Here is a 12,498-nt window from a genome sequence, read left to right on the forward strand (position 1 = left end):
GGTTTGTTATATAAGTAAACTCTGTGTCATGGGGATTTGGTGTACAGATAATTTCATCACCGAGGTAAGCAGCATAGTACCTGATGGGTATTTTTGTCTCATCCTCCCTCCTCCCGCCCTCCACCCCCAAGCAGGCCCCAGTGTCTGCTGTTCCCCTCCTAGTATCTATGTATTCTCATTGTTTAGCTCCTACTTGTAAGTGAGAATATGCAGTAGTTGGTTTTCTATTCCTGTGTCAGTCTGCTTAGGATAATGGCCTCCAGCTCCAGCCCATGTTGCTGCAAAGGATATGATCTGGGTTAAGGATCTAGCGTGTTCTCATGTCATCCAGCAAACAGAAGGTCCAGACACAAGGGAGGTCCATTGTGCCATGGTAAATGCCCACCTCTGGCCTCCAGCTCTCCTCTACCCGCATCTACTCACTTCCCACCCCTCCAGAGTGGCTTCTATGGCTAAGCTCTCTGCTTTGGGCTTCCTACCCTAGAAGGCCTCCAATCTTCCCTCCCATCCCAGACAGAGCAGCCAACTGGACCCTGGGCCTGGGAGCCACGGTGTGCATTGAATGCTGGTGAGATATCTGTCTGTCCTCGAAGGAACCCAGGTGGTAGGGAGAGCAGATCAGATCTTGAGTGGTTTGGACTTGTCGGAAGGAAGGAGGGAGAGAAGGTATTCTAAAATGGAACAGCTGGGATAAGGGTCTGGAGATAAGAAATGGGGTGACTCTGGGTAAGGAGCAAGGAGAATCAGCCCAACCTGAGCCAGGCCCCCTCCCTGGTGAGGAGATGAAGTTTGTGATTTGAGCGCTCTTCTGGGCTTGTCCCTCAGGGGTGAAGGACTCAGCTCATGATTCCCAAGGCGTTCATTTATTCCTTCACTCACCCATTCATTCATTCATCAAGTGGGTTTTGAGTTCCTGCTATGTGCCAGGAGCTGAGGATATGGGAGTGGATAGGACAGTCCCGATCCCTTATTGGGTCCCGGGACAAGTGTGACGCAGACGATTCTAGGAGGGCAAAGAAACCACCCTTATCTAGCAGCTCTTGTTTCTGCTCCAGAAGAAGCCGAGCGTTTTCCCATTTTACTGTCTGGGAACTTGAGGCTGCCTCCTTGGTGGAGGTCCAAGGAAGCACCGAGAGGGCGGGCAGCTCAGTTAGTCCTTTGTCCAAGGGGAAGCTGGGAGCCCCATATGGACTTCCCGGGAAGGTGGGGGCGAGTGCGTCTGTGTACTGGAGTGGAGGGGAGTCCCCTTTCTCCGCCCCTCCCCGCCCCGTGGCCGCGTCGCCCCGGGCAGGAGGGCGGCCGCGGCCGGCAGGACAGGCAGACGGACAGGCTGACAGGAGAGAGAACAGGCACTGCGGGACCTGCAGGAGAAAGGCGATCCTGTGGCTGGGAATGTGACCCCACGGCCAGAAGAGGACCCGTGAGTGTGCGCCGTGCCCCTGCGGCCTCGCCGCGCACCCCGCCCGCCTGGCTTCCACTTTCATTTCTTCGGCCGTCCTGGCGTGGCACAGTCCGGAGGAGAGTCCCGCCCGAAGGCAGGCTGGCCGCTGTCCTGGGGCTGGCGTCCGAGGCTCAGAGCTTCGAAAGTTGCGGGGGGTATTGTTGGGGGGGGGGGGAGTACGGGGCAGAGGGGAGGGGTTGGGGGGCGTGTTTTCGGGGAGCGGAAATGTCAGGCGGGCTCCTCTGGGTCCTACGACCTTCCTGGCCCTGGGAGCTGGTTTGAGGGTGCAGGGAAGCCGGGGGTGGGCGTGGGTGGCTGCGCGCCGCGAGGAGAGCGTGGAGTCTTCGCCTCTACTTTTTCTCTTCGACCTCTGTCCTGCAGAGCGTCCCAGGATGGATTCTGGGTTCAAACTGGGGCCATCCTCTGGCCCAGATCCTGGGCCAGGCCCAAGGAGTGGTAGATGTAGCCTAGCAAGGGGCTAAATATCAGAAACAGGTAGGGTCAGGCTGCTGTCTTCATTTGAGAAGCCCAGATCCGCACCCAGGGAATGAGCAAGGCACTGCCACTCCAGGAGTGAAAGGATAGCCATCACTGGGAAATGGGGGCTAGGACGGGGAACGGCAGTGGTTCAGGAAGAGACAGAGGTTCTGTGACAGATAGAAACTCAGTGAGGGCATGGGGGTGGGGAGTGAAGGGAGTTAACCCTGTGGCTAGAAGAGCACCTGCCCTGCACCCACCCCCTGAGCTTACATTTTCCTGGAAAGAGACCCAGGCCTTGAAGTTCCACAGGAGTAAGGTGGAACTCTAGCTCACTGGTCAGGACACCCCGGTTGCTGTGTGGAGTCAGTGTGTTGGGGACAGGAAGCAGGTTGGGCTGTTTGGTGGAGAAGATGCTTCCACTGTCCCTCCACTCCCCTCCTCTTCTCTGTCTCCACCAGACCATTGATGAGCCAGTGCAGGAAAATGGTCTTTTACTCTTGGTCATGAGCTCAGCCCCACCTTATCCCAGTTCCCAGTTCTGCTTGTAACTTGCTATGTGGACACAGGTTCCTCAAGTCCTCTTTTTAGGCCTCAGTTTCCTCATCTGGGCCTCAGTTTCCCCATCTGTACAAGTGAGTTGGGCCAGCTGATCTATCAGGGCTATTTTAACTCTAAGATTCTAGTCTAAGCTTTCCTTAAAGCCTGAACACTGACTTTGTGCCAGGCCTTGTCCTAAGCTGGGGGTGGGTTGGGGATGGAGTGGAGACTGCAATGACCAAAAGCAGCCTCTACCCAAGGAGAAGGAGATCTGAGTTCAGGAGAGGAGGCTGTGGGAGGAGGTAGCAGCCAATCTGAGGATGTGTGGTCAGGCAGGTGGAGGGATAAGAAAACATGCAGAGGCAAAAGAGTGGGGGCGTGTTCAGGAATCAGGAAGAAGCCCAGAGTGGTTGGTGTGGGGAGGTGGGAAGTGGGGCAGGAAAGGTAGGACAAGGTGCTGAATGCCAGGGTGGAGGCCTATTTCTAACTGTCATAAAGGGGGCCATGCAATGTGGGGAGCCCAGGAGCCCCGCCTAATTGCAGTGTGAGGGATTTTGGAAGCACTTGCCCCAAGCAGAGTTTAAAATGGAGATGGCAAATGAAGCGCAGAAATCTCTTTGCTCTGGAAACTGGGGTCCCACCCTGGGGACTTCTTTGGGTGAGAAGTTGAAGAGTCGGGATGGATGAGATGACCTTTCACATCTGTGAGTTTTTTTCAAGAGAACAAGTTCCTGCTGAATGGCCTGTTTCTACTCTCCAAGCTGCTCTCATTTTACCAGACTGCCCCCATCCTGGCCTGCCTTTGTGGGTTCAAGGAAGGACCTTTGTCTCAAACAGCTCTCCAGCTAGTTTGACTTCTTGCCAGAAGTAATACCCCTCCCCGAAATATGTGCCATCCCTTTGCTTTTACCCAGTTGTCACCTGGTTCCCACCCTCCCTTCCCCAATCCTGTCCCAGGGTTACCAGAGATGTGAGAGAGGACAGTGCTCCAGCGTCAGAGGTCAAGCCCAGGCTTTGGCCATAAGCAAGCCTCAGGGTAGGGCTAAAGGCTAGAGTCAGGGCTCACACTTGCCAGAGCCCAGGTCAGAGGTCAGCCTGGAACCAGAATGCAATTCTTAGCTTATACTCAGCCTTAGTGCTCAGTCTAGGGGCAGGGGCAGTGTGCTTAGTGTGTGGCTAAATTCTAGTTTTGGTAGGTACATGGGTCTGCATTTCCCAGTAGCTCACACACTCACAGTTGAGATGAGATGACTCAGGTCTTAGAAACCTAGCTATAGCAGAGTGACCCAGGACCTGGATGGGCTAAATCCATGGTGATACAGGGGTCACCCAGTAAGCCAGTGGTAGAGCTGGGACTAGAACCCAGGACTCCTGCCTCTGAGCCTAGGGCCCTGATCACTGTCTCCCAAAATCTGTTCTGAATCTGGGATCCTTAAATTCTAGGAGGCAAAGTAAATTTGCCTGAGCTCTAGATGGGCCCTCCTGGGTGCATCTGACTATACTCTTCTACCTCCCAGTGCCAGGCACATAGTAGTTGCTAGACGAATGTCTACTGAGTGTCAGGTGCAAGGGGAGGAGCCAGTGGCTTGTTCAGATTTGGGGCTGGAGGAGGCTGGCTTGAGGGGAAGGATCTCCAGCTGTTGTCAGAGGAAGCGACGCCCTCATTGGCCTGCCGCCCTCCCCCTCCTCCAGTGCTTGCAGCCACACTCAGAAGCCGCCCAACTGGCAGCGGGAGGGCCCTTTCCTCTTTCAGGGTGAAAAAAAAGGAAAGGACATTTTTGGTAGAAAAGTTCCCTGCTGCTCCCTGGGAATCCCCGGTGGCCGGATGGACTACGGGATATCCCAGAGGAAGCCGAAAGCCACCCCCGACCCCCCTCCACCCTGCCCCCAGCACAATGCTGCGAGGCTCTCCCACGCTGCACCAGCTGGCCAAGGGGGCTCCCAGAGGTCATCTCGTCCAAGCCCCTGTCTGCTGGTGGGCCTGCAGGGAGCCTCTGCGACCTCTCTCGTGACCAACAGCAAGTCTGAGGGGCACCTGTTTAGAGGCCAGGCCCAGCTCTGCAATGAAAGCAGAAAAGAGACAAAGCAAGATGGGAGGACTGTGGGGGCTTAGCAAGGGGGACTAACATAGCCTGGAAAGAGGGCGGGGCACTGGACCTAGGGGCTGAGGACTTAGATTCCAGGCAGAGGATGCAGAGGTTGAGCAAAGGCTGAGAGGTGACAGGGAAATGATGAATTGGGAAGTCAGAGCCCAGATGATAAGGCCTTGACCGCCAGCTCCCCTATGCCCTTGTCCCTGGCAGGGTATCCTCAGGTCCGAGCCCCTGGACAGCAGCCCCAGGCCCAGCTGGCCATGGCCCTGTGCCTGAAGCAGGTGTTCGCCAAGGACAAGACGTTCCGGCCGCGGAAGCGCTTTGAGCCGGGCACACAGCGCTTTGAGCTGTACAAGAAGGCACAGGCCTCTCTCAAGTCGGGCCTGGACCTGCGCAGTGTGGTGAGGCTACCACCCGGGGAGAACATCGACGACTGGATCGCCGTGCACGTGGTGGACTTCTTCAACCGCATCAACCTCATCTACGGCACTATGGCGGAGCGCTGCAGTGAGACCAGCTGCCCGGTCATGGCCGGCGGGCCCCGCTACGAGTACCGCTGGCAGGACGAGCGCCAGTACCGGCGGCCCGCCAAGCTCTCTGCGCCACGCTATATGGCGTTGCTCATGGACTGGATCGAAGGCCTCATCAACGACGAAGAGGTCTTTCCCACGCGTGTTGGTGAGTGTCACCTGGCGGGGAGGGAGCCACTGGGAGCCCATTCCACAGATGAGGATTTAGTTTGATACAGACACTCTGCAGGGTTGGGGGTTGATTTTCATCCCCATTTTGTGGAAGAGGAAAGCGAGGTTGAAACAGGTTAAGTGCCTTGCTCAAGGTCAAGCATTTGCTAGGACTTCCTGACTCCCAATTTGGGGCTTTTCTTTCTTTTCTTTTTCTTTCTTTCTTTTTTTTTTTTTTTCTTTTCTGAGATGGAGTTTCGCTCTTTCACCCAGTGGTGAGATCTCAGCTTACTGCAACCTCTGCCCCCCGGGTTCAAGCGATTCTCCTGCCTCAGCCTTCTGAGTAGCTGGGATTATAGGCACCCACCACCACGCCTGGCTAATTTTTGTATTTTTAGTAGAGACAGGGTTTCACCACATTGGCCAGGCTGATCTCGAACACCTGACCTCAGGTGATCCACCCACCTCAGAGGGCTTTTCTTTTCTAAAGCATAAGTGGTCCCACCAAGGACCACTCTGGCAAGACCACAGATGCTGTGATTCTCAGAACCTTCCAGAACAGTTGCCCCGAGGTGTTCATAGCTGATTTGACCTCCAGCCTCCCGGGGTTCCCTCTGACTCCTGGCCTCAGAAAAAGGAGGGAGTTGGTGGTTGGGTGGGCCCTGGTGGTATCATCACCTCAGATTGGGGCTCTGAGGGCAGAATTTTCCCTTGCCAGGCACAGGCTGTGGGGCCTTTTCTTATCTCAGCTGGGCAGCCTGGGTGGGTGAGGGTAGGGAGGGGAGATGAGTGATGTCACCCAGGCACTGCTTACCCACCCGAGGGCAGCAGGAGGGGGTTGTTGGTCCAGGAGCTGAGCAGGCATGACACTGTGTTCATCACACCAGCCACACCTGTAGCTGGGCCCAGCCCCCACCTGGCCTGGAGCTCATCTCTGCAGAGGCTGTGTGGATCAGTGGTGGGTGGGGCAGGGTGGTCAAGCCCTGAGGGGAGAAGTCTGAATGCTGAAGGAAGCTGGGCACTGAGTCACAATTCAATGCCCACGGCTCCTCCCCAGCCAGTGGCCTGCTGTTTCTTGCACTGTCATGCCCAACAAGGAGCACCTTCATTTTACATAGGAGGAAACTGAGGCTACTGAAGGAAAGTGCACTGAACTGGGAGGAATTCCGAACTGGGGCTTAGATCTGTGGGAGCCCAGGACCCCAAGTCTAGATGGGCAGGATATGTCTGAGGAATCTGGGCTGGGCTGGAGGGGCTCAGAGGGAGGGAAAGCTCGACCCCACCTGGGAATGGTGAGGAAGAGGAGGGGGTCTACAGAGCCGGGTGGGCCAGCTGTGGACCTGAATGTAGATTCATAGTCCCTGCTGGCCATACTTCCCTGGGCCTGTGGGACTCCAGGTATCGATGCCTAAAACCCTGGGTGACTGCCACACAGAGGAGAGGGCATAAGCCATCAAGATCTCTGCCTTGAGCATGGGGGACTATGCAGAAGCGGGGCCTTTTTCATGGGTCCCAATATCTGTGAGGGTCGCTGCAGTGCACTGCAAAGAGGGTTTGAATCCAGTCTCCATTCTGCACTGATTAATAGTTATGTGGCCTTGGGCTAGCAGCTTCACCTTTATAAGCACTTCTGTTTTATCATATCTAAAGTGACAATCAGACACATCAGGCGAATTGTTCTAAGGATTAGAGGCAAAAGGTGTGAAGGGCCCAGCAAAGGGCCTTGCTCATAAATGGAAGGGTCTTCGTGTTGTTGAATATTTGAAGGAATGAGGGCTGTCTGAACTAACTCTTGCAGAATTCATAATTTCCAGGATTGGGGGTCTGAGGACTTCTGTGTGAATGTTGAAAAGAGGAGGGACACGGGGTGGGGCTAGAGAGGGAGGTCAGGATAAGATCATGAAAGGCCTTGAGCAGCGTCCTGCTGGAAAGTTAGGACTTAATCCTGAAGGCCCAGGGATTTTTTAAATGGACCCAGTTGTTGAACTCTCCTTGGAGTTGTATACAAGAGTGTGATGTGAGCATCTCTGCAATTGCACATATTTCTGGGGAGAGTTTAGGTTGTAACTTTTATCATAGTCTAAAAAGGGTTGGTCAGTGACCCCCACAAGTTTGCAAAGCCCTGCTTTAGGTGATGGGAAAATGTGGAAGATGATGTATATTCCAGCAGGGGAGAGCCACAGTCAGATTTGTGCTTCATTAAAAAGAAAAGTATCGCCAGGCACAGTGGCTCATGCCTGTAATCCCAGCATTTAGGAGGACGAGGCAGGTGGATCACCTGAGGTCAGGAGTTCAAGACCAGCCTGACCAACATGGAGAAACCCTGTCTCTACTAAAAATACAAAATTAGCTGGGCATGATGGCACATGTCTGTAATGCCAGCTACTTGGGAGGCTGAGGCAGGAGAATAGCTTGAACCTGGGAGGTGGAGGTTGCAGTGAGCCGAGATCATGCCATTGCACTTCAGCCTGGGCAAGAGTGAAACTCCGTCTCAAAAAAGAAAGAAAAAAAGAAAGGAAGGAAGAAAGAAAAGTATGGGAGAAAGTCAAACCACTCTCTGTTTTCCAAAGGGAAGTGTACTAAAAAGTGTGCTGGGGAAAAAGCCATCCTGGTTGCCTGTGTGTGGGAGGGAAAAGTTGAGCAGAGCTTTGGCACCAGGATACTGATCCCCTTCTTCTGCCCTCCCCTGCCCTCTAGGAGTTCCCTTCCCTAAGAACTTCCAGCAGGTCTGCACCAAGATCCTGACCCGCCTCTTCCGAGTCTTTGTCCATGTCTACATACACCACTTCGATAGCATCCTCAGCATGGGGGCAGAGGCGCACGTCAACACCTGCTACAAGCACTTCTACTACTTCATCCGCGAGTTCAGTCTGGTGGACCAGCGGGAGCTGGAGCCACTGGTGAGGCCAAGCCCTACCACCCTCCCCTACCAAGGCTAGCCTCTGAGTTTTCACGTCCAAAAGCTGCCTGCTTTAAGTAACTCCAATGCCCAAGTAGATGAATTAGGGGAAGGCAATTCATTTAACAGTGAATTCTGTACTTCAATAGAGAATTCATTCAAGTGTTGGTTTACAAACCCAGATCTGCAGCCTAAGAGTTGGGGTTGCTGGGGGAAGGCCAGGCTCAGACAGAAGATCAGCTAGGCCCTATGGTTTGGGAAGGGATTGCCTAGTAGGCTGAGCTCTAATTGACCCCTCCCTACCTTGTGTCTCTACAGAGGGAGATGACAGAGCGGATCTGCCACTGAGCCCAGGTCTGGACTTTTTTGGCCATCAGATGGACGATCTGAACATAGGGTGGCTGGCAGAGGGGACCCCCAGGAGCCTGAAGGAATCTGAAGGCACTGGAATCACTCCACACACCCAAAGCCTCTGGACTTCTGGTTCTCAGGAGTCTGCCTACCTGTCGCCCTGACCGCTTGTGGATGGAGAAGGGGAGAACATCTAGGCAGGCAAACAGAAGGGAAGTGGAGTTAAACCTCTGGCATGAAGTCTGGGAGTAGGGTAGGCTAGGGCGTTTCTTCTATGACACTTGACCCTTCCATGCTGGTTCCCAAGCCTATTGGAGGAATGTGGGTGTGGCCGAGGTGATGGCAAGAAAGGTGCAAGAAAGTGAGCAGTCTGCCTGTGAGTGAGCACAGATGCCGGGGTGTGTGTGTGTGTGTGTGATTTTCACTGTGGGGTGTGTCTGTGAGAGCTAGCTGCCTTACCCCTCCTTGGCACATAGTAGGCCTTCCATAAATGTTGGATGGATGGATAAATAGATACCATGGGACCATCAGACCATGACCACTGTAGGAGTGATGACAGCTCAGCGTCCCCACTCAGTGTATCTGACCATGTGTGTAAGTGCACAAAATGTGGTTGTAGATGTTGCTCTACATTCAAACCTTCCGGGCTACACTCTTCCATCAGCACGAGTCCTGGAGAGCTGGGGGGAAGGTAGGAAGAGGAGCCTTGCCTTGAGTTCCTAAACCGACCCACTGCAGACACAGGCTCTGATTCTCTTACCCAGAGATGCCCATGAGCTGACATTTTACTCATCCCTCTGCCTCCAAGAAGGCCTGTATTATAGGTGTCCTCCTGGGGGTTGGAGATGATCCCTCAAGTACACAAAGGTCCCCTGGCCCTTCATCTGGGAATCATATACTCCACTCTAGCTCCCAGAATCTACAGACCTGGCTCCTCAGATCTGAAGCCCAGCACAAAATAATCCCCCAGTCCAAGGAGCTTGTGGAACTTGAATTGGGAACTTTGGAGTCTTGTCTCCCATCCCAGCACATTGAGGATGTAGTTGGTGAATGGACTCTTCCAGGCATGGAGATCCTCCATCCTAAAAGTACCTGCCTCCTTCCCAGCCATCCCTGACACATTCCAGCCAGTTGGATCTCACAGCACAGCTATCCACAGGGAGACTGGGATGTTCACGCAGCACTCCATTACTCAGTACCTCCATAACCAGCCCTATACGCAGACCCACAGGTGGGGAAACTGAGGCAGGAACAGGGTTCTGCCCTCCCAGAGCCTCCACTCTGGGATGCCAGAATGGAAAGCCAGAGGGAACCTGAGAATCATCCAGTCTCACTGTCTCAATGTACATACAAGGAAACTGAAGCCAGGAGAAGAAGAGGGAGAAACTGTCCAGGGCCTGTCACACGGAGGCATCCATGGAGCTGGAGAAACCAGGGATCCTGACCGCAGGGCCCATCAATTGCTACATAGAGATACACATGGAAAGAGGGTTTAACAGACTCTCTCTAGGACACAACTGTTTCTGCTCTGAGCAATAATGTCTAACCTGAGGCCAACATGTCCCACTGCCCCTTGGGTTGGCTGGGGTTGTTTCCTGAGCCAAGCATCCAATATCATGCCCCACTCAATGGCCTAGAAGCTGCCTGCACTTTGGGGAAACAGATGGAGCTCTTGGGCCCAGCCAGCTGGGCCTGGGACTTCTGCCTCTGCCGCCTCCAGAGTGGCCTGGCAGCTTTGCCAGAGGCTGCGGAGCGAGGGGAGTAGGAGCTTTCCCCAGAGTGCTGTGACTCGCATGATGGATTCTAGGCTGTGGCAAGGGCTGATTTCTGGGATAGGGGGAGGGTCGGAAAATTTATTTTTATGAAACAGAGGGAAGACTTTATTGTTCTTATTTTTGGTAAAATAAAAGGCAAACTAAAGCAGCCACTGGTGGGAAGCGGTGATCTGGGTGCCACATGGCTCTTGGCAGACCATGGAAGGAACTGAGCCAGAATGGGGCTGGGAAGGCTTTTTGTCCTGAGATACTGGACCATGTGGAGGGCTGGCTGGTGTGGTCATGTCTGGCCCAGCTCTCTAGGGTGGGGACACAAAGATTCTCCTGGGGCTCTGGAAATTCTAGACCGGGCTAAGCTAGGATGCTTGGGGTGGAGAAGCCTGGCTTTTCTTTGCCTTCCGGGAACTCAGTCTGATAGGAATCATTCCCTGTTTCATCTCAGGTTGCCTGGCATTGGCTATTCTTTTTTTTCTTTTTCCTTTTTTTTTTTTTGAGATGGAGTCTTGCTCTGTCGCCCAGGCTGGAGTGCAGTGGCGCAATCTTGGCTCACTGCAAGCTCTGCCTCCTGGGTTCACGCCATTCTCCTGCCTCAGCCTCCGGAGTAGCTGGGACTACAGGCACCCACCACCACGCCCAGCTAATTTTTTTTGTATTTTTAGTAGAAACAGGGTTTCACCACGTTAGCCAGGATGGTCTCGATCTCCTGACCTCGTGATCCGCCCTCCTCGGCCTCCCAAAGTGCTGGGATTACAGGCGTGAGCCACCACGCCTGGCCTGGCATTGGCTATTCTCACTCCAGCCCCTTAATCTGGGTGGTTTTTTTTTGAGGTAGTAGATAAAAAGACAGAGTGGAAATACAATCCCAACACTAATTACAGGACAGGAGGCCATCCTGAAGAGGAAGATACTTGTTGCTGGCTGGAGCTACAGTGGGGGTGGCAGGACATGGGCCTGACTCCTGACCTTACTCTCCAGTAGACATCTGCATCTATTGGCTCAGGTCTTGCTGTCATTCCACTGCCCCAACTCACAAGCTGCCTGGACAGGAATTAAAAAGCAGCTTGGTTCTTAATAGTCAACAAAGGCCCATCTAGAGCTCTTCCCTCTTCCTGCAAAGGAGCCAGCCTGGCTTTGTGCAGAGGCTCTCCTGGGAGGCAGAGGCATAGGTTGTAGCCCCAGCCCAGCTCCTGAAGTTCCATTGCAAGCCCATTCTCCCTCTAGACCCCAATCCTTCATCTATTTTGTTATCAGTGATGGGAGTGAAGGACTGATTGATCTCAGCTCCTTCATTATATAGTCTATGAATCATTCACAGTCATCATAACAGCTAACGTTCATTATGTGTCAGGTACATTTCTAAGTGCTTGACATATAATAGCTTGTTGAATCAAGTGTGTCTTTGGCCAGCTGCCTTGCTTCCCTTCCAGCCCCCAATATCCCTGCCTTTAGTCACTCCTCTAGAATCTGGAAGGCCCTCCATTCTGCTGCCTCTTCCTCTGGCTCACCACAGGAGGCCCAATCCCAGCATTCTAAAAGGGTGCTATTTGCACACCTCCTATAACAGATCGCTCACTACCTCCTCTGTCATTGGACAGCTCAGACTGTTACAAGTCCCATGCTTTGGGTTCATGGTCATTTTGAAATATGACCATGGCAGTGAGAGTAGATTTATCTTAGAACTGTGTGACCCAAGACCTGCACCTTACATGAGAATATCTGTAAATACATTAGGAAGCTGACACAAAATTGCTTTGAGAGATTCACAGAGGGATGCTTAAAGAAGAATAGACAGAAAGGAAGAGAAGGGGAAAAGAAAGAGATAGGGCCTCAATGATGCAGATAAAAGAGCACACTCCCATGGGGCAAAACCTAGTAACAAAGGGTCCTGGGAGGTAGAGTGGCAGCTTGGTTGAGAAGTCAGGCTGGGCTTTATTTTCCTGTTGGCTCAAGGTCCATAACAAAGCTGGGCATAGTGGCTCTTGCCTGTAATCCCAGCACTTTGGGAGGCCAAGGTGGGAGGATCATTGAGCTCAGGAGTTCGAGACCAGCCTGGGCAACATGGCAAAACCGTGCCTCTAAAAAAATTCAAAAATTAGCCAGTTATGGTAGTGCATGCCTGTAATCCCAGCTACTCAGGAGGCTGAAGCAGGAGGATTACTTGAGCCCAAGCAGAGGTTGCAGTCAGCAAAGATGGTGCCACTGCACTCCAGCCTGGGGAACACAGTGAGACCTTGTCTCAAAA

General features: G+C 53.3%; 1 protein-coding gene across 2 annotated transcripts; it reads left to right on the forward strand.

The window, feature by feature from the left end:
- The first annotated feature begins 1,047 nt into the window (after nucleotides 1-1,047).
- MOB3C (MOB kinase activator 3C) lies at nucleotides 1,048-10,404 on the forward strand. 2 transcript variants are annotated; one of them, XM_063699094.1, is made up of 4 exons: nucleotides 1,048-1,535; nucleotides 4,762-5,229; nucleotides 7,929-8,131; nucleotides 8,449-10,404. In XM_063699094.1, exons 1-4 carry the CDS (start codon nucleotides 1,187-1,189, stop codon nucleotides 8,476-8,478), a joined length of 1,050 nt encoding a protein of 349 aa, XP_063555164.1. In that variant the 5' UTR covers nucleotides 1,048-1,186; the 3' UTR covers nucleotides 8,479-10,404. The 2 variants fall into 2 exon arrangements, with proteins under 2 accessions (XP_063555164.1, XP_055204027.1); XM_055348052.2 differs by lacking the exon at nucleotides 1,048-1,535 and adding an exon at nucleotides 1,663-3,162.
- Nucleotides 10,405-12,498: the final 2,094 nt, after the last annotated feature.

This window comes from Gorilla gorilla, chromosome 1 (assembly GCF_029281585.2).
Source record: "Gorilla gorilla gorilla isolate KB3781 chromosome 1, NHGRI_mGorGor1-v2.1_pri, whole genome shotgun sequence".
In the NCBI taxonomy this organism is placed as follows: Eukaryota; Metazoa; Chordata; class Mammalia; order Primates; family Hominidae; genus Gorilla; species Gorilla gorilla.

Excerpts from the sequence above, each read along its gene's own strand:
- MOB3C (XM_063699094.1), top strand. The coding sequence starts at position 1,187 with ATGGACTTCCCGGGAAGGTGGGGGCGAGTGCGTCTGTGTACTGGAGTG. Across the intron at positions 5,230-7,928 it reads GGTCTTTCCCACGCGTGTTG|GAGTTCCCTTCCCTAAGAAC; the intron begins GTGAGTGTCACC and ends CCTGCCCTCTAG. Across the intron at positions 8,132-8,448 it reads AGCGGGAGCTGGAGCCACTG|AGGGAGATGACAGAGCGGAT; the intron begins GTGAGGCCAAGC and ends GTGTCTCTACAG.